General features: G+C 41.6%; 1 protein-coding gene across 1 annotated transcript in view; it reads right to left on the reverse strand.

The window, feature by feature from the left end:
* The window catches only part of LOC139320468 (ADP-ribosyl cyclase/cyclic ADP-ribose hydrolase 1-like), a 72407-nt gene that overhangs the window by 29050 nt on the left and 17323 nt on the right, over positions 1-26034 (reverse strand). Inside the window, exons 2-6 of the mRNA XM_070948809.1 lie at positions 13576-13705; positions 10007-10142; positions 9602-9684; positions 6788-6864; positions 5055-5147 (exon numbers count right to left, since the gene is read on the reverse strand). Coding sequence (XP_070804910.1) covers positions 5055-5147; positions 6788-6864; positions 9602-9684; positions 10007-10142; positions 13576-13705 — 519 coding nt within the window. The remainder of the gene's footprint in view (positions 1-5054; positions 5148-6787; positions 6865-9601; positions 9685-10006; positions 10143-13575; positions 13706-26034) is intronic.

Below are 26034 nucleotides of genomic sequence, written 5' to 3' on the forward strand. Positions count from 1 at the left end.
GATGTCTGCTGAAGTTCTGGCTGGGATTTTAAAGGTTAGTTCTGAAGAGATATCCTGTAGGATTGATAAGGTCTACAGAGTGAATTCTTGGGTTGCAAAGCAAAGGCAGTTGCCTAGAGATGTGGTGGTTTACTTTACTGATAGAGTAATAAGAAATGATATTGTGCAAAAGTCTTTTAACTCCACTTTGGAAAGGAACAGAAGGAAGATTTGGATATATAAAGAGCTGCCGTCTAAGATGTTAAAAGATAGAAAGGACTTTGGATTTTGGTGACTGAGCTAAAGAAACAAAACATCCCATTTAGGTGGGATGCTCCAGTTCGTATAATATTGAGATATCAAGGAGAAAGATATCAACTAAATACTGTTGAAAAAGCGGAAGAATTTTACTACAAGGTTTTTAAAATGGATCCAACATCTCCATGTATGCTATCAGTGTTAGGAATACAGGAGGGGAATAAAGAAAAGCAAAATGAACAAGAGATTGAAACTCAGCCTAAGCAGATGAAGATGGAGGTAATGGAAAAACAACAAGTTGCAGAGGCTCTTTTGGATGAGCCGCTTTTGGATTCTCCTTCAGAGGTTATAGCTGGATTACCTATAAATACAAGAGAGGCGGCTTTGGATTTTAATGTGATGTCTTATCAAGTTATAGACCAGCATGGAAATCAATCAGCTGATATGCAAGTTCTAGAAAGGCAACTAGGATGGAGATCTAAACCACAAAAAGCCAAGAAAAGAAGAAGCAGGTCCTACAAAACTAAAATTTTTTAAACTAAACAACAGTCTAATGCCAGTTACTTAAGAGATGACTAAATATAATAAGCGGGATTTATAGAAGGCTGATACATGAAAATATAACTGAGGCAAATTATTGACTTATACTATTTTGAGAAGAATAACAGATCTCTGCAATGCTGGTGCTTTTGGGATGTGGAAGATGGCCTCTGATTGAGTGGATTGGAACTTTCTATTTTGGACTCTTTGAAAAATGGATTACGTATATGTTGAGTTATGTGGCAAGAGATCTATGGGATTGGGGCATGCAGAAGATCTGGTTGTTACCCCAATGTGGTGGTTGGAATTAACAATCTAGATAAAAGACACTACAGAAGATACTACATGGAATATAAATATAAAGTCACTCGGGTGGTTTTTTATATATGAAAATACTTATTATTGATGGGGGCAGATGGTAATTGAAGATACTGAATATACTGTTGGAAACTGAACCTGATATTACCCTAACATGGGTGATGGAATTAATAATCCAGTTGAAAGACATTACAGAAGATATTATATGGATTACAAATTTAAAGTCATCTGAGGATTTTATTTATATATGGAAATATCTTTTAGTGGTGTGGTGTGGGCAGAAGAACAAAGATATTAAAAATATTATGTATGTTAGACCTGTAGGAAAATGGGTGGAGATAGGTTATTGATTATTTAGTTTAGGAAAAGGGATGTTATGTTTAGATATAAATATATGCAAAAGATTTGAATTAAGAGATATATGTTTGGGGGTGGAGGAAATGGGTAGATTATGAGTTAAATAAATGCCAAATTAGGATTTATTATATAGTTTTATAGCTGAAGGTTGCTTTGAAATGTATAGTATAGTATAGGGGGGATATAATAATAATGTTAGAAAGAAATGGTTAGCATGTGGGGGGTGGTGTAAAAGGATGGTAAAGTATTATATAATTTGATGTTAATTTGGATTTTATTTTGGAGAAGCCATGGGGGGAGGGGAGGGGGAGGGGGGTTAGGGTGAAGGGGGGAAAAATGGGGAAAAATCTGTATTTGAAAAACTTTTTCAATAAAAAAAGAAGAATCTGATGGACTTGAAAAAACACAAGTTGAATTTAATGGAAAATAAAGAGTTAGCAAACAAAATAAAATCTACAAAGCAAAACTTTTTTGAAAATGCAAATAAACCAGGACGGTGGCTAGCATAGAAAATGAAAAAAGAGAAAAAAAAGAAGCTAATAAGTCAATTATTAGACCAAGATGGAATGGGAAACAAAGGATACATGGATATTTCCAGAGACATTATGTAAGAAATGGCTTGTTATTAGTGTGGGAGAGAGTGAAAGAAAAACATTATTTGAACATACCAATGTGGCTTTCAACAATAGAAGCTTTGACATATCCAAATATTGTAAATATGGGGAATATTCCCCCTTCTCCCTCTCCCTTCCCACTGCTGGGTGATCCCGTGTGAAGAAGGGGGTGGCTGCTAGCAGAGAGAGGAGAGTGCGATGTTGGTGCTTCTGGGACAAGGGGACCCAGGAAGCATCTGGGTCCAGCTCACCTGGCTTCTCTTCCTCTCGCAGCCAGCTTTCCCATTTAGGGAGCCACAGTCTCAAAGATCGGGAGGGCCATGTAAGAAGAGAAAAGGAGGTGAAACTTGCAAGAGCAGAGGCGGGAGAGCAAAGCAAGTGAGTGAACCTTAGGCCTGCCAGCTGGCTTCTTTCTTATCCCTCGCTCCCGAGGCAGCCCTCTGGAATGGCAGTGGCAGCACATGAGGCTGCGAAAGGAAGAGGCTCCTCTCATCCCAGTAGCAGCAACCTCGCACTCTCCCCTCTCTACTAGTGGCTGCCACCACCCCCTTCTCCCTCTCCCTCCCTGCTGCCAGGCAATCCCGTGTGAAGAAGGAGATGGCCGCTAGCAGAGAGGGGAGAGTGCGATGTTGGTGCTTTTGGGATGAGGGACCTGGGAAGTGTCTGGGTCTGGCTCACCTGGCTTCTTTTCCTTTCACAGCCATCTTTCCCATTTAGGGAGCCACAGTCTCAAAGATCGGGAGGGCCGGATGGGAAGAGAAAAGGCAGCAAAACTTGCAAGAGTGGAGGCAGGAGAGCAAAGCAAGGAAGTGAACCTTTAGCTAATTGGCTGGCCTCTTTATTCCCCCTCACTCCTGAGATAGCCCTCTGGAACAGCAGTGGAAGCACACACAGAAGAGAGGCCAGGTGAGCCGGACCCAGATGCTTCCCGGGTCTCCTTGTCCCAAAAGCACCAACCTTGCACTCTCCCCTCTTTGCTAGTGGCCACCCCCTTCTTCACACAGGATCACCCAGCAGCGGGGAAGGGGAGGGAGAAGAGGACAGCATCTAGCAGTTCCAAACTTAAATGTGGAAAGCAGCATAGCATAGGTGGGAGACCCCCTCTGGACCTGCTGCATTTGGCCAAAGGGCCGCCTTGGGGGTGACATTGCAGGGTTTGGCCTCCTTTTGGGCTCAGGTCTTGGCTGTCACCCTCCCCTCCACCTCAGGTCCCGCATCCAACCCACGATGGGGGTACTCGCCGCTTCCGGGTGGTGGACAAGCAGGTGGGCTCGGGGAGAGTGCCACACTGGGGTGCTATGTGCCTGGATCAGGCACTTTTTCTTGGGCTTCCCTCCCAGAACCAGGCCTGAAAGACAGCTGAGCTTCACCATGTTTCCCCCCCCCCACCCCAAGACGGCCCTTTGGCTGAGTGCAGTGGGCCCAGAACTGATCTCCCTCCCCTGATGTTGGCCTTACCTTCTCAGGCCAGGTGAGGACTGGCTGGGAGGGGAGGGGGGAGGGGCACCCACCTGCAGGCCACCGCCCATGAAGAGGCCACCTGGGTAGCCATACAGTGCCAGCAGCAGCTCGTGGATCATGGTGCCGTGTGGGAACTGGGCCTGAACTTTTCTTTGCAGGAGCCCCAATGATGCCCGTGGCCTCCTTAGGGCAGAGCCAGCTCTGGGCGCTAGATCAGCCCCCGCAAAGACCATTGTCTGCTGAGGAGCCCAGCCAAGGACTTGCTTACCACCCACTGAGGCACTTGGTGACAGATGGGGTCCTTCAGGCACTTAGCTTGGCTGCCTGTTTAGTAGCTGCAGCCCCTCCCTCTGAGTGCCTTGTCAGAGCTGCCTTGTGGTTTTGCCTGTGCAGATGTTGCTTTCTCAGAGGGGGGAGGGGGGGCGGTAGAGGAGTGCTGAGATACCAAAATGGCCTCAGGTGAGGTCAGGCAAGCTGGGAGGGAAGAGTGAGCTGTGAGGCCAAGCATGGTGATTCAGCCAGTTCACCGAACTGCACACAACATTAACAATCGGTTCAGCTGAACCAGTGTGAAGCGGCTGAATCCCACCACTGGATGGAATGAAGGAAATCCAGAGAAGGAGGGAGGTGAGAAATTTAAGAAGAAAATGTCCATTGTTGTGATGGAAGTGAGGCTTATTTGCGACGTTAGGAAGATAAAGGGTAGCCTGTTGGTGGTATTGGGGTCAGCTACAGTAAATGCAGTTCTATTTCCTTTTCTTTTTTTCTTATCTCTTGCCTTTAATTTGGGGTGGCATGTTGTTCATCATTCCCTATTTTCTATTTTAATGATGTTGCTTATGCTAAAAGGAAAGTGTAAAGGAAGGTATGAATGTATAACCAATAATCTGTGTTAAGATGGGCAGTCAATAAATTTAATAAATAAATAAATGAAATGAAAATTCTTTTTAAATGATGTTTCCACTATATTTCTAAAGACAGGTCACTACATCTAAGGATGAAGGATTCATTTTTAGGGAAACATTCAAGAGACACAAGAAGTTATTTTGATATACACTGTTTTATTTATTAAATTTATATAGCTGCCCATATGTGTTATCCAGAATGGTGGTGTCAGGTTTCGATGTCATCTCAAATAGAATAAATTGCATTTCCAACAAATAGTCTTTGAAGAAATCTTTCATTTTATTAAGCACAACAACCTGTCCCCGGTTGTGGCGTAGCCAATACTGACTTCCTGACCCCAAACCTTCCCTTTCCGTTCCCCAATTCTCTGCGTCTCATTGGCCCTCTTCCAAATCACTCTCCCCATATCTACTACTTCAGCTCCCAGGAATGTCCCCCCTCCCATCTCATCTCCTAGGGGATATTATCTTCAGGGAAAATAAGTAGGTGAGAAGTCAAGCATCCTCTTGCCAGCTGCCCCCTCTTCTCCTTCTTATGTCAGCACTAGAGTAAATTCAGGTTGAAGTGTTGACATCTGGCAATAAAGCAGTGCTATATTTTGCACGGGCTAACCATACATACCTCTGAAGTCCACCAATGTCATGCATTAGCCAAATCTGCATCTTGGAAACTTTCTCTGGGTTTAAGTTAACAATTTCAACACTGCCAAAAATGCTAAAAGAGCAGAAGCAGAAAAACACATTCAAAACTTTTTCTTGGTTAAACAAATTTTGTTGTTGTTAGTTGCGAAGTCATATCTAACCCATTGCGACCCCATGGTCAACATTCCTCCAGGCCTTCCTGTCCTCTACCATCCTCTGGAGTCCATTTAAGGTCATGCCTACTGCTTCAGTTAAAAAAATATATCAGGCCAAAATGTTAAAATATAACTCCTTTGTTACTGGATGTATACTTCTGTTTTCAGAAGAGAAAAAAAAAGACCTAATTTGATCTTTCTGGATCCTTATACATTCTGACTCTTCAACAGGTGGATCTGTGCTTTCCATACTCAGTGAATGGTGGATGAGCCTTGTCTGCTATTCATCATAAAATTCTCAGCCATGGGGACAAGTTCATAAAGAAAACCAGGAAGAAAAGAAAAGGAACCACAAGATGACATAACCAAAAAGGACTTTGTTGAATTTTTGTTGAATGCACACTGCACAACTGCTCTTTTGGTTTCTGGTGCTCCCACGTGCGTGAAGACCAGCTGGCTGGCATGCCAGAACCCAGAAGAGCAATGGGCGATGGCTCTACGTGCCTGGAGAGATGGCTCTGTTTGCTACTTCCAGCATGTATGCCATAGGTTTGCCATCACGGATCTATCCTCTTAACCATGCTGTGATGAATTTTCATGCAAATATTATTATGATTGTAAGCCTCCTAGAGTTATCTTGTGGTAAGATGGCCAGCCAATGAATTTAATAAATAAATAAATATTAACACTGGTTTTTTATTATTATTATTAAGAAGGCCTTGCATTTGTTTTGACACCTTAGGTTAAAAGGAGGGGCTTTATTTTCAAGAGTATTTCAGCAGAAGGAACCTACTTGGGACCTGCACACCCATGGTGGCTGCTACTGAAGTAAATGGTAAATTGAGCTATGTTTTTGCTCTCCTTTTTTAAAAGAAAAATCCTTTACTTTTTTGGTTTCTTCATTCTTTCACTTCTTTCTTTTTTCTTTTCCTTCCAAGGGAAAAGGCAAATCATTTTTGAAATGCATCAGAACTTATCATTTATCATCAACCAGGCTGAGAACTGGAAGCCACAGCCCACTTGCTAGTCCAGTGCTAGAAAAGCCATACTGACCCTTGGGGTATCTGCAAGGGTACAGTTGAAAAAATCAAGATGGTAGCACAATGGTGCAATTAAAGCTCCACACTCTTTAATGTGTGTCATGTGTGAGATGCAGATTAAAATTGATAGTTGTCAAGCACCAGAGATATCAGGAGATCCAGGCAGTTCAAATGGATACAATGATTTATTGCAATCTTAAACTCTCTTCAAGAGTCTGAACTACTAACAGTCAAAGCAATTTGGTGGTAGATAAGGAATTCAAGATAGGACTTACAGTAGACCTCTTATGGGCATGAAGGGATTCCTGATGCATTTGACCCCTCCTCGGGCTCAGCCTGGTCATCTCCTACAGTAATACTTCAATCATATCATTGTGGCTGCCATCTTTATTCCATATCTTGCAGATACCAATGGCTAACATATAGATGCTTGGTCAGAAATATCCACAAATAAATAGTGAAGAACTTTCTTTGTTTATTTTAGGAACATTTTAAGCACATGAAAGGAAAGAGAATACCTGCTTTTTCTAAATGCTCCAGTCACTGTTGACCCATTGAGCATCACTTGGACTGTTCCACAGGATGTTTCTGCAAACTAAAACAAGGAGGAACATAATTTCTTACTACCATCTATTTTATATTTGGTTACTATTTTGTGTTTCCAAAAATACAATAGATGTTTGAACCCCTTATTTCTACAGGATTAATTTCCCTGCCACAATTTCAAAAATATGTACTCATAAAAAGACATGCCCACCTAGATCAATGCTGTCTGAAAATGGTTTCAGTTTTTCACAAAATTCATGGAAGAGGAAAAACTTTAATGGTAATTGTAATAATAAATCCAACAAATACAGATAGTCCTCAACTTATGATTGGTTGCTTAACAATTGTTCAAAGTTACAATGGATCCCTAAAATCTACTGTGTTTCCCTCAAAATACAACCTATCCCAAAAACAAGCCCTAACCTGATTTTCACACCTGCCCCTAATATAAGCCTTACCCCTCAAAAAAGCCCTAGTTAAGCCCCGACCAGGATCTGGTTGTCGGAGGTGGGGTGAGGCGCATGCGTAAAAATCAAGCTAGGGCAGGGGTGGGGGTTGGAGCTGCCCCACACACACCATACCCGCTTACCTTAGGACCACCACAGCTAGGCCTCCCATGTCCTGACACCTGTCGCACCACTGCCCGACTTCTACTGCAGCCGCTTGTGGCCATTTGCAGCTGGATGCTGCATCACGGCATTGTGCAAGTGCCACTGCTCACAGCCAGATGCCACCTGGTGCATTGCGCTGGTGCAGTCGATCACAGCAGAATGCCATGAGGTTCATTTCACTGGTGCCCCTGCTTGCAGCAGAATGCTGCAAGGCTCATCATGCCAGTGCCACTGCTCACAAACGCAACAGCACAACACACCACATAGCTTCCTGCCGCAAGCAGCGACAGTGGCACAATGAGCCTCGCGGCATCCTGCTGCAAGTGGTAGCAGTGGTGCAATGAGCCACATGGCATCTGGCCGCGAGTGGCTGCAGAAGTCGGGCAGCGGCACATACATGTTGGGGCATCGAAGGCATGGCTGCAGTGATCCTAACGTAAGTGGGTAAGACATCCCCCCAAAATAAGACTTGGTGCATATTTTGGGGCCAAAAAGAAAATAAGACCGGATCTTATTTTCAGGAAAACATGGTACTTACAACCAATTTGAAGTTCTCATGTCTGCCCTCCCCTACCCCACACAGTCACATTATGACACTTTGGGCACTTGGCAATTGGCTGCATTCATATAGTTTTGATTTCTGGCAAAAACCACCTCATAGCAAACAATGGGCTTGCTTAATGGCCATGGCATTTGCTAACTGGATGACCTACAAGGTCCCTTCCAACTCTGTTTAATCTAATCTAATCTAATCTAATCTAATCTAATCTAATCTAATCTAATCTAATCTAATCTAATCTAGTTGTAAAATCAGGTCTGGTCACATGGTGACCTGTTTTACAACTGTCATGACTTATGACAGAAATTGTGGGCTCACTTATGGGTATAAATTGAGGATAATATTTACATAATGAAGAGTTAGAATGTCAAAATGGGGGAAGAGAGAGGACAATTCAGTAGAGTGGGTTTTTGTTTTTGCAAACCTGCCCCATTTATTGTTTTTGTGGATGCAAAAATAATACTTCTCCCTCTGCATGATTGCTGGGTTCCATTTTAGTTCTGTGCTTTATATATTTATTTATCACTAATATTTTTATACCACCCATGCCTATTGGCTCTGATTGTAACTCAACTTCAACAGCTTTGTCACAATGTCAGCAGGCAGCAGCATCCAGGGAAGAGTAAAAAATACCAATATGTTTGAAAATATCAGAATGATACCAAAATGATTGAAAATATCAAGGCTTGATTGAAGCTCTGCACAGTTGAAGCTCTGCCTCTTTTTACATAACTTGATGCATGATAAAGAGGAGCAGAACTTCAATTGCATAGTTGTGGCTGCTTATCCTGACACTTTTTACCCTCCGGTGGATAGCGATCATCGCATCAATACAGGTAGTCTTTGACTTGCAATCATGATTGGGGCCAGAATTTCTGTTACTAAACCAAAGGAGTCACTAAGCAACATGAGTTGCGCCGTATTTTACAACCTTTTTTGCCATGGTTATGTGAATCACTGTTGTTAAATAAAGCCTTTAAACGAATCCAGCTTACCCCACTGATTTTGCTTCACAGTGGCTGGCTGAAAAGGTCTAAATTGTAACGATATGATCCTGGAATATTGCAACTATTGTAAATACCGTATATGCCAGTTGCCAAGCACCTGAATTTTGTGACTGCAGGGGTGCTACCACCTCATACTTTCAATGGTTGAAAGTATGAGATGGTACCTTAATTTTGTTGGTGTTGTTGTAACTGTTGCTAACTGAATGGTTGTAAATTGAGGACTAACTGTACACTAATTAGCTAGTTTGCAGCTATGGAGTGCTGAAAAAAACATAAAAACTGAACTGGTGGAAAATAGAATTGCTGCTGTTGGGGTGCAAGCATACCAGACCCTATTTCTTAATGCAGAATCATTAATTAGCCCCCAAGCAGATCTAGATGGAGACCCTGCAGAACACAAGCCTGTTCAGCACAGCTTTCAGTATCAGCACCTTGAGTCCACTAAAAAATTTTTATTTCTCCCAATGAGAAAATGAAACTACCCATATTTAATGATCAATAGGAGTTATTTTCTAGATTGGTGATTTGGGTTCATTGCATTAAAGTATATAACACTGATACATTATGCACACTTAGCATCGGGGCTGAAAAGAGATAAGTAAAACATACCATTTTAGAGGCCAATTTCCAATAAACTGAACTGGGATTATTTTCACACTCAGTCCACTTTGGACAAGATTCATAATTGACTCCTAAAAGAAAGATGTTTGGACATAAATATAATGTAGAAAGGATGAGATATATTAACATTTAATGTTACCTCCTTTTATAAATGTCCCATGGGATCCACCACAGTTCTCTTTTATCCTTAAATTGGAACAAATGCTTTGTTTAAAAGGCATTTATAGACTAAATAAAAGCTGTATTTTCATTGACATTTTCAGTGAAATAATACTCTTAGTTTCATGGGGTTAATTCTCTTTCCAGTCATTTTTAAGAGCCAAATGCTGTACAATTTCTTCCTCCCACCATCCCTCCAACTATGTATTGAGGTAAGAATTCTGCTTTTTCTACCTGAATCAGAGGGATTTCCACACCAGGTAATCCCATCTGCTATGTAGCCTAGCAAAGTATCTTCTAAGGTGAGGAAATCATGATTTGTTTTCGTGTAATGATGTGCCAGGTCATATGTTTTGCTCCAAAATAAGGACTGCAAATAAGAGGAACAAACATTTGTCATTTTTCAGCATTAACCAAATGTTTTTATACAGTATGCTCACACTTCTTTTTAAAAAATGTTTTGTATTGATTGAGCTTTTCCAAAATTTGTTTCTGCTGTTTACTTTTCATCTTGAAAAAAATTAGAATTTTTCTTCCAAAATTGTCATGGGAAAAATGTTCTTTAAAGAGTAGCATGTCCATTTCAAAGATAAATAAATAGATGTATCAATAAATATACTGGATCCATAGCTATTGGCATTTTCCCCTATACCAGGGGTCAGCAACCCGTGGCTCTGGAGCCACATGTGGCTCTTTCACCCCTCTGCTGTGGCTCCCTATCACTCAAAATATGCATCACAACCACCAATGTGAGACACCTGCTGGCATGCGATTTACTGAGCTTTTCAACCCCTGGTAGGCCAACCATGGATAAATCCAAGAAAAGAAAAGTTTCAGAAGAAAACAGAATGTTTAATTCAACTACATATGCTAGTTTTGTGGCCGCTCAAGAAATAGTCAGGCACGGAAGGGTTTTGTGGCTCCCGATGTTTTCTTTTCTGTGGGAAATGGGTCCAAATGGCTTTTTGACTGTTTAAGACTGCAGACTCCTGCCCTATACATTTCTTCTGTCAACTTCAAAATGGACTCATGAGTGGGTGGGTTCTTCACAAAATACTTGGGGGAATGTGAAACAAGCACTGGTTAAGGCAACAGAGACTCAGAAAGTGCAAGTACCATGTTTCCCCAAAAATAAGACAGGGTCTTATTTTCTTTTGACACCCCGCCTCCTGAAATAAGGCCTTGGCCTTATTTTTGGGCAGGTGTTATTATTTTTGAGGTGCAGGAGGCAGCAAGCCCACTGGCCCCACCCTCTCTGTCCCACCACCTGCTTGCCTGCGGCCGCAATGACCCAAATTCTCCACATGAACCAGAAATTCAGACCTTCCAACTTCCCGCCAAAAAAAAAAAAAAATCTCGCGAAGTTGGAAATAGTCCCACAGACTACTTTTCTTGCCCTTGCCCTGCACGTGACAGTAGAGCATGGAGCAGGAAAGTAGGTTAGTGGAGGGATGTGGCTGCCTTGGGAGGGGTGGGGAGTTAGGGATCTCTCCCTCACATACACCGTCTTTTACCTCAGGACAGGGTGAGAGGCATGAAAATTCCCCCTCCCCATTTTCAAGCTGTTTGCAAAAACAGCTTGAAAATGGAGAGGGGTGTTTTTGCCTCTTATTCTGTTCTGTCTGTGCTGAGCTTCAGAACAGGGTGAGAGGCAGGAAAATTCCCCCTCCCCATTTTCAAGCCGTTCGCAAAAACGCCCCATTCGGAGCCTTCAATGTTGCAATCCTGGAATGTGCTGAAGGCTCGGAATGGGGTGTTTTTTGTGAATGGCTTGAAAATGGGGGGGGGGATTTTCCTGCCTAGCACCTTGTTCTGAAGCTCAGCACAGACTGTGAACAGAATAAGAGGCAAAATCCCCCCTCCCCATTTTCAAGCAATTTGCAAAAACTCCCCATTCAGAGCTTCAATGTGAATATGCAGGTGCGAAGTGACCTCCCATAAAGGAACGCATGGAAATCCATACACCTGGGACATCGGAAGAAGCCCTGCAAAGAGACGCCACTGCCAATATGCAGGAAATGTGCAGATTTCCTGCACATCAGCAGTGGTGTCTCCTCACAGGGCTTCTTCCGATATCCCAGGTGTATGGATTTCCAGGCCTTCCTTTCCTGTTCTGTGGACGGAATTACCTCCTGTGATTGTCACCATTAGTTAAGGAGAGCACGAGGCATGTGGGGTGGGTTGCTTGGCCTCCGCTTCTTTTGCAACCACAATTGGCAGTAAAAGCGGCTGTTCTTGCTGGAGGCGGGAGCCTGAGCAGCACCCGTGAATCAGCTGTTTCTTGAATGGCAGCCAGACCACCTCAGCTGATCCCATTAAGGGGCCGAGAAGCCCTGAGATGATGGGAGAAGGGAAGGGCTATCTCCTATGCTGGCCACACCCATCCCTTCACTAGGGCTTATTTTCAGGGGAGAGAGTATATTTACGCCCACCCCAAAAATCAGGCTTGGCCTTATTTTCGGGACATGTCGTATATTCAGGGAAACATGGTAGATAAGAGATGGTCACATAGACCATTTCACATAGGAGAGAAAGTGTATTTATCCACCAAGTATCTGAAACTGAAATTGCCCTGCCAAAAGCTGGGTCCAAAGTTTATAGAACCTTTCCCCATAGTGAAAATCATAAACCCAGTTAAAGTATCCGATGTTCCACTGCAGTCTGCTTTAGCCAGTGGTAGGTTCAGATCTAAAGCTAGTAGCAACAATAGCTCCAGGTCCAATGGTAGTAGAAGGGGAGAAACACTAAAAGGGTCCTGGATTCTAGGTTGTACAAGGGAAACCTCAGTACTTAGTCCATTGCAAGGGATACCCAATGTCAGAAGCTAGACAGATAAAAGCACAGAATATGGCAGACAGATTAATAAAGAAGTTTCACAAGAAATACATTCAGAAATCCAAAGACCCTCCCTAGGGACTTAGGGAATCCCTGAACTCCATTAATGTATGTGTGCTTAATGTTTTCCAGGTGCTTCTCACTTTCTAGATGGGTCCAACTATCAATTTCAAAATGGATTCATGCTGCCATAGCCATCTTTTTGTTTCTCAGCTTGCCACACAGTATGGGGAGAGGGAGAGGTTTGGAATGTCAGACCAGACAATAACATCTCATCATCCTATGGGAACCATCTCAACAGGTGCTGGCCAAAGACTAGAAGGAGATGCTGGGATACCTGATTGGACAATGTGACCTGTGACAAGGAGGGAGGGAGATCTATTTCTTAGTTATACAAAAATCACGGGAAATAGTTAGAGTTGGTTTTGCTTTCATGCGTGCCAAAATGATGTACTCAATAAAACAGTTCTTTGTGAAGTCTGATTGTCTCGGAGTGCTGACTTGGTTGGGTTTGTCAGTCAGAACCTTGACATTTTCCTAACAATTGCACATATACTGCATTTAGCCAGAGATTGCAAATATTCCTGTAAATACTTCTTAGGAGTACATTCAGGATATTTTGCTGCCTGAGTTGAAAATCACTGGTCTTCTATAGAAGCTGATGATCTAATGCTAGGACACATATTTCAATCACTTACAGAGGAGTCCATGGGATATGGGCAAGATGATGACTGCAATGGGAAGATCAAAGTTTCATATGGATATAAAAACCAGTTGAACTTTAACTGCACATCACAATCACTCTGATAAAGTACTTTCACATTTATCAGACACTTGTGAATATGGACAGTTCCTTCTTTTAATTAGTCCTTGAAAAACAAAACAATTTAATGTATTTTTTTGAAGCCATAGCAAACTGGGAACCCCAGATGTAATCCTTTTTCTGGAAATCTACTGGCACAATACACCTTGTTGCATGGTATGGAATATCTTGCCAGGTCCATTAGAGGCTGGTAATCTTCTTTGGTCATGCTGCATGGGTCCTTGTAGAGAAAAGCCTGTTCAAATAGTTTCCATACTCTGAGACAATCTTTATTTCTGCACAGAGAGACAAACATGGAGTTTAAAGAATGGCTGCAATATAGCTTCATTGTTGTTAAATCACAATGGTACCAAATGGCTGTGTCAAAGACATGTAATTGAAGGACCCATTCTTCTGATCCCCAATGTCATCTTCATCGTCACCATCATCATTTGACCTCTCAGATTTTATTTCAAAAATGCTTCACTTTTGGAATATGTCAGGATGCAAACATAGAATTTGTCAGCAACTTATTAAACATCTTTATTTGGTATCACATATCTTCTTCATGTTCACAAGAACCAAATCAATCAAAATTACATGATAAATGAAGTCTGTGTCTCTCTAAAAAATGTCAAAATCCACCAACATCCTGGTATCATTATCCTGGGCATTTTCTTGCATCTCAGAGGCCTTTATTAGAAGTACCAGTATTGGTGGCATATTGAGACCAAAGTAAGAGAATAACAGAGTTGGAAGTTGCCTTGGAGGTTTTCTAGTCCAACTCCTTGCTCAAACAGTAGACCCTATAATCATTTCATATGTCGGACTGTCAAATCTCTTTAAAATTTCCAACTTCTGAAAGCAAGCTATTCCAGTGATTAATTGTTCTCACCCTTAGGAAATTTCTCCTTAATTCTATGTTGGTTCTCTCCTTGATTAGTTTCCATTCATTGCTTCGTGTCCTGCCTTTAGGTGCTTTGGAGAATAGACTGACCCCCTCTTTTTTGTGACAGCCCCTTAAATATTGGAATGCTGCTATCATGTCACCCCTAGTCCTTCTTTTCACCAGACATACCCAATTCTTGTCTCTTGAAATCTGTTTAATCTGGCAGTTTGAGAGTGTCAGACTTCATACAAGGATAGTGAAATATCTCTATGTTCCAGAAACCAAACTTACTGTGCTTAAGAACTGATGTTTGGAAGACTTGACAACAAAGTTGCTTTACAGCAGACAGCAGAAATCATGCCTAGACATAACAACCTCAATGTTTAAATCAAATGTTCTGTTGAACTTCATGTAAAGAGGTCCATTACCCATAAATGATTTGCTAAACTAGCCTCAATTTCAGGTGATTGATAACTCTGCTCTATATACCATGTTTCCCCAAAAAAAGAGCAGTCTTATTTTCTTTTTTGGGGGGGGATGTCTTACCTGCTTATCTTAGGACCACCGCAGCCAGGGTCAACCAAGCAAGTTCACTGTGGAAGAATCACCACTTTCAATGGACAATAAAGGGTGCCACTGCTTCTTAGGCATTAGTTTTTTCTGCATATTTACCTTTCATACTGAAACAGTCTTTCTCTAGTTGCAGCTTGCCATTTCCTATTTTGTGGAACTATCGTCATTGTTGAGGCTTTGTGACTTTAAGATGGAGAGGAGGGAGGAGCTGGACTATCTAAGCCAATATAAAGAAGATGGAAACCACTAGAACCTAAAGTATTGTGGAAACTATTTCTAAAACTATTTTTGAAATTTTTGACTTAAATTTTCCAGAGGATTTTATACTATTAGACAACTCTACAGTACAGAACTTTATTCTCGAGTTTAAAATAAGACTGGTCTGAATGGAGATTAATGCTTGCTATGAGGAGGGGGTTAAACAGTTTCTATTTTAACTGCTTTTGATTGGATGAGTGGTGTGGGGTTCAAATAAAAGGCTGAACTTAAGTTTTTTGGATTTTTTTTTCTTTAACCAAAAGAGGAAGCTAAAAGACTATACTACTTCTAATTCCTTCTATCATTTCACTAGTATTATTAAACCCAGTGGAGTCTATGCTACAAACCTATAACTCTAAAACTTTTAACTTTAAAATTTAAATTTCAAAATTTTAAATCTAAAAATTTCAGTAGTGCTCTACCCATGGCCACCCATAAGAAGACAGAGAGACTTGAAAGATTATCCAGAGATATAGAATTCCTAAGGCCTTTTATTGATGAATATACAGCTAAGACACATGAGTTGATCCAATCCATTGGAACAAAGCTTGAATCAAAGTTCAATGCTTTAGCAAGGGAACTCCAGGAGGAAATCCAATGTATAAAGGGAGATATGAAATAGGTGAAAGGTAGAGTGGATATTATGGAACACAAATTGGAAAAGACAAGTTCTTTATGTGAAGCTGAACTGGATGGGATAACAAGTTTGAAAGCTCAGATTAAAGAATTCCAATTAAGATTTTGAGGAATTCCTGAACAATCAGAAGGTATTACACTAAGGATGGTGAAGACTTTGGCTCAGCTAACTAAAAAAGAGGAAGAAATATTGATATAGATTTATATAAGACTTATAGAGTAAACTCCAGGTTTGCCGCCAAAAGAAAGTTACCAAGGATGTGATAGTCCATTTTTCAAGAAGAATAACAAGAGATCATGTTTTGGATTGCCATTTTAAACATAAACTGACAATGGAGAATATGGATATAATAGTTTTGAAGGAAATTCTGGTTAGAATTTTGAGAAAAAGGAAAACTCATGCTTATGCTTTCCTTACTGACATTTTGAAGCAGAGAAAAATTTTATTCCATTGGGACAAACTGGAAGGAGTGTTATTTACCAAGAGCAAAGATTTAGACTGAACTCTATAAAAAAAAGCCAAGGATTTTTTGATTAGACACAAATTAATTATAGAGCCAGTTGAAGAAATAGATATAGAAAAGAAGCTAGTGGGGGATCGCTGTAGTACCTAAAAGTACCTATTACTTTGTCTAAAGATAGAGATTAAGTCCATTACATGGAATATTAATGGGGCAAATGCCCCATCTAAGAGTAAAAAATATTTCAATACCTGAGGAAAATTAATGTTGACATAGCTTGTTTTCAAGTAACACACATAAAGGAACAAGATAAGAAATATTTGATAAATTAACGACTAGGGAAGGAATTTATATCTGCGGGTGTAAAAAAGATTAATGGAGTTATTCTATATATAAAACCTCAATTTAAATCTAAGCTACTTATAGCAGATGAATATGGTAGCTTTGTAGTAGTGGAAGCTGAACTTAATAGAATAAAATCAATAGTGGTTGGCATGTATAGGCCAAATGATGATAAAAGCAATTTTTTGAATTTAGTGGATCAGTACTTTTTGTATGAAAACTGGCTTATGTTTGGGGATTGAAATGGAATGACAACACCAGAGCTAGATAGAACATTCACTAAGGGGATTAAACCCTCACAATTACCAAATTTTTTTTTTGAGATGATGAATAATCTAGTATTATTAGATTCATAGAGATATAAAAATGGTGATGCCAGAGAATATACCTTTTTCTCAGAAAGACATAAATCTTTTTCAAGGATTGACATGATATGGACATCTAAAAATCTTGCAAATAAAATTTCAAAAATGGATATTTTACCCAAATCTTTTTCTGATCATAATCCTGTGCTTTTGGTTTTAAGAGGTTTTAAGATGAGCTTTAGATGGAAACTAAATGAATCTATTTTGCAAAAGGAAAGGATTGTAAGAGACTGTAAAAAGAAACTATGTGAGTACTTTGATAATAATCTAGGTAAAGGGACAAGTTTAATGACTGTATGGGATATTAGAAAAGTGGCCATGAGGGGCTATTTTATACAGTACAAGCATTTAGAGAAGAAAAAAAATCCCAGGAAAGGACACAAAGGATACTGGATAATTTCAGACGGAAAGAAATTGAATTGCAAAAGACACATATGAATCTTAAAACTTTACATCAAATTAAGCTGTTACAGCAACAACTGTCTATTTTTATGGTACTAGAAATAAAAATTGAACTATGCAAAACAAAGACAAAAACTAGGTGTCAACCTTGAAGTGAGCCTGGCTGAGGCCGTCTTGGAGGTTTCAGGGTTGCCGCAAAGCAGAAGGGGCAGGGAAGGGAGAAATAGTTAGATGGGATTTTGTAGCCAAGACAAGAAAAGTTTCTTGTGAGAACCAAGGACATTCCAACAGGTGGCTGGCCGGGGAGGAGTGAAGTAACCAAGCAACTGGCCAGCACCTTGATTGGGCAGCATGACCAATGATTGGGAGAAAGGAGAAATGTTTATTTTTTAATTAAGTGAAAGCCACAGGAACTTTCAGAGTCAGCTTTCACCAGTTATGCCAATACGATGTATCCAATAAATTGTTCTTTGAAGAATTTGCCTGACTCAGAGTTCTGCTTTCTATGGGTGCATTACTTGGAATGCTGATATCAAGCCAACTCTGCTTTCAGCTCTAATTGGAGCTGCTCTCTGGAATCCTGAACCACGGCTGCTCACCCAATCTATCAAAGGAGCAGCAAAGACTCAGGGTAGATTGTAGAGATGTAAAAGCAAGGGGAGGAAGTCAAAGGCACTGGTGCTGCCCCCCCTGGACACCTTGCAGACCCCACTGAAAGCCAGTGGGTGGTGGAAGCAGTGGCTGAAAACACCTTTCAAATGGCAACTTGGCTGAAGGTCAGCACAGAATGGCCAACCACCGGGGACCTGTACAAGGTGGAGGAGGATTTCAGATGCCGGAGCTCGATTTATGGGCTGGTGAGAGACCTCTCTATGACTTTAACATGGGAATCAATGACCACCATGCACCAATGGATGGTGAAGGGACCTCTAGAGTTGGACACATCTGGAGACTGGAGGTATCGAACAGCAGTCTGTAGCCAAACCTTAGAAGGCCTGCTGGAATGGTTTGACAGGTTGAGCCTTGAGAGCCTGGAGCAGGTCAAGTGGAGCAGGGTCAAGTGGACCAGGGTGATCCTGAGCCAGCCAACCTTGAGATTGCCTCCCTCCCCTCCACTCCCATGGCTCAAGCTGCCAGCCCTCTGGCAGCCTCATCAGTGCAGTCCAGCCCTGGGCTGTAGTGAAGTTTGCCAAGGCAATGCAGGGAGGGAGCCCACCTGGCCATCCACACCACCAGCTGGGATTGCAGGCACCTCCCAGATGGGCATACTACCCCGGTCATGGTTGGATCCAAGTGCAGTGGACTCCTGTACTGCCACCACCACTGCCGGTTCTTGCGCCTGCTCCTCAACCTCACCGCCTGGCCCATTTGCCACAGATTAAAGCCACCTTTGACAGGGACCTGGATAAGCTGGCGTTCTTCCTGAACCAGGTGTGGGCTCACATCAACAACTATGGCCCTGTCAGATGTGCCTCCATTCAAAATTCAAGAAAGAAAAACCCCAACTCCATGTTTGTAGAGAAAGGTACTTTTACTGAGTATGAACTGAATGCAGTGAAAGAAAAGCAAAGTCTGAGGCAATAGGCATAAAAATTACATATTGAAAGCATCCCCAAATCCCTCTCCCCAAGGACCCAGGTTGAGTGTCCAATCCAATCTCCCCAAGGTGTCATGTGGGGTTCTTCTTCAGGCGGCCCCCTCTGGGTCATTGGTACTACTCATGGATGTAGTCAGGGATTCCTCAGCAGACACATGTGTGAAGCAGCTCTGAGTTGTGCCCTTCCTTGAAAAAGTAGACCAGGAGTCGTTCCGGCCATTGTCCAACCCCCGCCAAGCTGAACAGCAACCAAGGGGAACCTTCAGGCAGCCCATCAAATGCTTTTGCTATGGCCAACAAGGCCACCAAGCGACCAAATGCTTGCCCCAGTTCCCCAACCAAAGGAGAAGTGAGATGGGGTTTTGTAGCCAAAACAAGAAATTTTTCCTGTGGGAACCAAGAACATTCTGACAGGTGGCTGGCCAGGGGAGGAGTGAAGTAACCAAGCAACTGGCCAGGACCTTGATTGGACAGTGTGACCAGTGACTTGAGGGAAAGGGGAAACTTTTACTTTTTATTAGGTGAAAGCTGCAGGAACTTTCAGAGTCGTCTTTCACCAGTTGTGCCAATATGATGTATCCAATAAATTGTTCTTTGAGGAATTTGCCTGACTCAGAGTTCTGCTTTCTATGGGTGCATTACTTGAAACCCTGACACCAGGGAGATGGTTGGCATACAAATTAAGAAAGAAAAGGGAAAAGATAATGATTGAAAAAAAATTGTGAAGGCAGCAGATAATGAACTCATTGAGAAGTCCTTTCATAACTTCTATTCAAATTTGTATAGAAGACAGGAGTTAGATATGTCAAAAACAGATGAATATATTTTAAGACAATAGCTGCCTAAACTATCACAAATCCAGAGACAACTTATGAGTGACCTGATAACTGCTCTTGAGATATCAAAAGCCATTAAAAAATGAAATCAGGTAAAGCCCCAGACCCAGATGGCCTTACAAGCCAGTACTATAAGTGCTTTGAGGATGAACTCGGGTGGGATTCAGGTGGTTCGGACCAGTTTGGGTGAACCGGATGCTAATTTTGCATCTGGTTTGCCAAACCAGTAGTTGCAAGGACTGGCTGGCCCTCCCCTCCCAGGAGTTTCCCTGTGGCCCGTTTTGGATGCCAGGTAAGTGCAGGGCCCACGCGGAGGCTCTGGGAGGGTGAAAATTGGCCTCTTGGAAGTTCCGGAAGTTCAGAAATGGGCCCATTTCTAGCCTCTGGAGCCTCTGCCCTCCCAGAGGCTTGAGGAAAACGTCCAGAGCCTGGGGAGGGCAAAAATGCCCTCTCACCATGGTGCAGGAGGCTGAGTTGGCCACACCCACCATGGCCACGCCGACCCAGCAACCAGGCAGAGAACCGGTTGCTAAAATTTTTGAATCCCACCCCTGGATGAACTCCTTCAACTGCTAAATGAAGATTGTCTGACTGAACAATGGATGAAAAAATGTCTGGCCCAAAGAACTAAGAATGACATGTGGAATTACTCCTGAGTCCTTTATTGTTATTCACTTACAAACAAACAAATATCTTACCAGACTAAAGCAATTATCTGCAATAACTATAAATAACTATAAATAGACCCTGTGAATTGCTAAGGAGAGTTCCTGCCCATCTGACATTCCAAGCTCCACTGTCTTTTTGCTCTCTGGGAAAGAGCTCCTGCCTCTTGTGACTCCAGAATTCTATCAGAAAAGTAGAGTCCAAATCCAAGGCAGAGGAGAAAAGTTGACCTTTACTCAAATAATTGAGAATTATAGACCTGTCAGTGAAGCATTTTAAAATTCCTCTGACATAAGAGAACTAATAAGACAGTATCCTTAAAAGCAACAAATTAATTCTGAATCCAATCTTTCATCTAGGACTCAGTTTGTATATTTCTGATTGTCTTCATTTCATCTCTGATTGCAATTCCTCTCATATGGGTTGAGGGATCAATAGCTTCTGCCAATCAGGATGTTTTCTATACAATCCTATGGGTTCCTAATTCCTTTTCAGGAATTGGTTTTGTAAACATGGAGATGGCTTTGAATTATTTGTCCACTCAAGCAATGCAAGAAAGGTAGTGTGATTTGTGCAGTGCACATAAAGTATATTGCACCTCCTCATATTTTGTACTACAAATCCCATTAACTCCAGCCAATGTGAGCAATGTCATGGATTCTGAGAATTGTAATCCAAAGCACCTGGAGTAAAGCAGGTTGTCTATCTCTATGTTAGAGAAATTAGTCAGGTGAAACCAGTGCAGCTGTTCCAGCATTGGCAAAATGCACTTCTGGCCTAGTTAGCAACACTTGCAGACATATTTTGATTTCATTACAGGGTCCAAATTAATGAATTTAATCTGGGAGCTCTACTACTTCAGCTCCAATAAAAAAAAAAAGTGTGCAGAGTATCATCATATCAAATGTAGCCCAAATAACCAGCCAGGAAAATAGAAGAAACTCACAAAGCAGTGACAAATTTTGAAAAGCAAAACAAAAGAAAAACTTTGTACCTGGAACTCAGCGAGAAAGGAAGCCAACTGAGCCACATACAGGAATCTGTTTCAAAGTTCTAGGGTGATCAAAAAATATTCAGGCCCTAACCCTAACCCGGGGGTGTCAAACTTGTGTCGTCACATCGTCACATGATGTATCATGACTTTTCCCCCCTTCACTAAATTGGAGATGGGCATGGCCAGTGCATGACGCATCCAGCCTGCAGGCTGCAAGTTTGACTCCCTTGCGCTAACCCTTTTGGTATATCATTTTTTTATACTTAAAATGGTCATTAGGGCAAAGAACCAGTTGTTAAATTATCTATATCCTACCACTGGGTTAGAGTACAGTATTTCTATGGCTAGTCTGTTTCATAGACAGAGAGAACCTTTCAATGGTTGGCCAGTCTCCCTGCAGAGCAGGGAGTTATATCAGTCTGTCTTCCAAACACAGACAGCCCAAGAGGGAGAGATTGTAGAGGATCTTCAAAACATAAATATGGTAAAATCCAGAATCTAGAAGGCTTATTACTTGGTCTTATTTGACTACAGAAACTAGCTTTCAGAAGCAAAGGTAGTTCAACATGGGTGTGGTATACTAAAGTATGTTAGCATACATCTTATGCTGAATTTAAATACAAACAATTGGAACAATGAAAAACATATTTTCTAACTTAAAAAGCAAGTGATTCAGTGGTATTTTTTCAGTGCAAGAAAATCTTTTGAAGAGTCTAGACATATTTGAAATGCTGAGTGTCACACAGAGAAAAATAAAATGGAGAGAAGGTCAGAATACTAGCGGAACTTGGCTAAGAATGTATGACTCAGAGTCTTTAACATTTGCAGCAAGTCAGGAAATAGAACAAAGGAGCCTTTTTCTCTACACAAACACCGCCTTTGAATTATTTCAGAATGTGCAGTATTGACCTTCTCCTGGACTTGAAAAAATCAAGGAAAAATAATGAAAGGAGAATGGAGATTGGTGGATGGATCATGACATATTCCTCCTGTAATACTGGTACATGAAGAAATTACCACTGCTAGACATCCTGATGATGCTGAAGTTCAGCAAGATTATGTTTTGTGACAAAAAAGCTTCAGAAATCATGATGATTTTGTGTTCTCTTCACCTAAGGTTCAAATCAGTCAATGTTTATTATATTACAGTGCTAATGGTGAGAAAATGATGAATTCATAGTACTGATGATAAAAAATGATAATCATAAATGCTGGTAGAAAAAAAACATTTAAGTTATTATCAAAAATGTCTACAATTGACTATGTCAGCAATAGATAGTTTTTCCTGCAGCAGAAATGTGAATGCTGTCAAAGTTAAGGACAGAATTGTATTAGAACACTTCCAGGGTCTCTTCCCACCTATGCTCCTATGAATTCCTTTTTGTAGGACTATGGGAGAAATGTATTTTATGTGGATCTCTTTTAAGAATAGATATAGCTGCAAACAGCTGGAAGTTACTGGTTAAAAGTAAGAAAAGCAACATATTGGCTGTTGTCAAAAAGTTAAGGCTTAGAAGAGAGTTGTGCAGAGTAGAAACAAGCAATGAAAATGTGCAGATTGTAAAAAGACCGAGAATTAGATTAAAAACATTGCAAGACACAAAAGATAGAGGAGTAGTAGTACTCCCAGAATGAGAAATATATTACCAAGCATCTTGTATAACCTGGCTGAAAGAATGGATGGAGTTAAGGGACAAAAGAACATTAGTGATTGAAGGGCACAACTTGCAAGTGGGATGGCATGCATTCCTTTGGGACGAAAAATATAAAATACATGGCTACTTTAGAAGACACATACTAAGGAATGCATTGCTACAAATTTGGATCAAAGATTAAAAAATTATACAAAAATACCAATTTGGATTTCACCTACAGAAACATTAAAACATCCAAATTTAACTGAGTGGGACAAAATAATAAGATATAGAAATATATTAAAAGAACAAGGAAATCTGAAAACAAAACAGGAATTGGAACAAGATCTAAATAGCGAAATTGATTGGTGGACATATACGCAAATTCGGTCAAAATATAAAGAAGACACAAAATTAAATGCAATACACACTGAACAAAATGAATTGGACAAAATTACACAAGGGATGAAGGAGAAATTAATCAGTAGAATATACAAATTTTTGCTGCAATATAAAATGGAAGAAGAAATAGTTAAGGATACAATGATTAAATGGGCAAAAAACTTTAACCACACAATAGAATTGGAGAAATGGGAAAAAATGTGGGAAATAAATACAAAACTAACAATGTCCACAGCATACAAGGAAAACCAGTTGAAGATGTTTCATAGATGGCATCTACCCCCGGCTAGACTTGCAAAGATGTTTCCAAGTAAATCTCCAGTGTGTTGGAAATGTAACAAGAGCTACGGAACATACTACCACCTTTGGTGGACATGTCCAGCTTCAAAGAAGTTCTGGGCTAAAATTAAAGAATGGCTAGAGAAAATAATAGAACAACCTATGAGCAGAAAACCAGAAACATGCCTTTTTTTTGAACATTTTTTTTAAAAAGCACATAAACATACAAAAATCTTTTCAGAATGAGCCATTGATCCAGTCATAAGTAGGTACAATTACTAATTCCTCTTTAACAAAAGCTTTTCCCGAATCCTCGCTAATTACCATAAAAAAAAGAAAAAAATAAAAAAAATCCCTAACTTATATCATTTTACACAAATCAATTACCTTCTATTATTTCACCACAAATCTTAGTTTTCAAATAACACAACTTAATTTTCTCTAACATTATTGCCATAAATTCTATCTGAAAGAAGAAAAAATTCTTAAACCCATTACACTAATCTTAAAATCCTTAATTCAGTATCATTTCAATTTCTTTTCCTTTTAACATGGATGGATATATCTTAAAGACATAAATCAACAAAATATTTATGCAGTATTTTAATTGTTAGCATTTATCATCTTCATTTTACTATTTATCTCAGCTTAACCCTTTTAATCACAACATAATCATTTCATTATTAGTATCAATTAATGGCATATATCTCCCTCTCCACTGCTATGAGAGGACAATGGAGTCCGGTTGTCTGTGCCATGGACTGGAACTTTTTCCCCCGTATTATAACATCATGGTGGTCTCCCGACCATGGACTTTTCTCACCCCTAACGATTTGATGTATTCAGTGTCTGAACTCCTTGCCCTGCGAGATTCCCCCCTCTTGCAGGTTTGGCCCTCCACTTTATCGAGGACCTATCTCGATGATGGATTTTGGAATCCTGAGAGATGGCATGGCGCGAGGAAGGGTTTGTGGGGTTTTTTGGGAAAGTTTTTTAATAAGATTTTAAAAGGTTCAGGGAGGGGTTTTTTTAACAATCTTTTAAGGGGAACTGGGAGGACGACCAAAGGGGATGGGGGGGAAATCCACTAAGGTCAGAGCTGAGCCCAGCACGGGGTAACGGTTTGGAGGGTGCTGGACGAGGGATTGGGGAGGGGATGGAGGGCTATACCAATGAGGGTTGTGCCATTAGCACAGTGGATGGGAGGGGCAGATATGGCGGGAGCAGACCACCACATCATGTGTTGGGGGAGCGCACTCGCTGTTTGAGAGCTATTGCGCGCCCCGGTCCCCAAGGCTCCACTCAGATACTAGATGGCTCAGATACTCAGGATCTGGACCTTCGGCTGATGCTGTGCAACACCAGGTCCGTGGTAAATAATGCCCCCCTCATCCATGATCTTATACAGGAGGGGGGAGCGGACCTGGCGGGTATTACGGAGACCTGGTTGGGCCCGGAGGGAGAGGTCCCCCTGGTTGAGATGTGCCCACCAGGCTTCAGAGCATTCCATCAGCCAAGGGCCCAGGGGAAGGGGGGGGTGGCGGTTATTATTAACGAAGGTCTTGGTCCGAGGGAGACCACTGTGCCACAGATTGCCAGATGTGAATCCCTCTTTGTGAGATGGAGTCATGGGGTTCAGATGGGCTTGTTGCTTGCGTACCTGGCTCCCTGCCATGTAGCAACGGCCCTGCCCGAGCTCCTCGACGTGATAGCCACGGTGGCAGTTGATACACCCAGGCTTATGGTCATGGGTGATTTCAACTTGCCGTCCATTGGTGAAACGTCCGAGATGGCTCGGGAGTTCATGGCTTCCATGACGGCCATGGACCTGACCCAGCTAGTTCATGGCCCCACCCACAGGGGGGATCACACTCTGGACTTGATTTTTGTCTCTGGCCAGTGGTTGAGTGGTCTTGTTATAGGGGATATAGATATGGAATCCTTGTCATGGTCAGATCACTCGCTCCTTCGTCTAGACCTTCGAATCGCTACGCCCCGCCGCAGGGAGGCGGAGCCAATAAGATGGGTCCGCCCCAGGTGCCTGATGGATCCTGATAGGTTCCAGATGGAGCTTGGGCCACTTCCTGAGGATCTGGCACATGACTCGACCGAGGACCTGGTGGCTGCCTGGGATTGGGCGGCTGGTGGGGCCTTGGATCGAGTCATGCCTCTGCAGCCTCTGACCCGGTGCCGATCCCTTGTGGCTCCTTGTTTTACTGAGGAGCTGAGGGAGATGAAGCACCAGAAAAGACGCCTGGAGAGCAGTTGGAGGGCCAGTCTCACTGAATCTG

Source organism: Pituophis catenifer, unplaced genomic scaffold (genome assembly GCF_029215685.1).
Source record: "Pituophis catenifer annectens isolate HBS135680 unplaced genomic scaffold, rPitCat1.0.hap2 SCAF_8, whole genome shotgun sequence".
NCBI lineage: Eukaryota > Metazoa > Chordata > Lepidosauria > Squamata > Colubridae > Pituophis > Pituophis catenifer.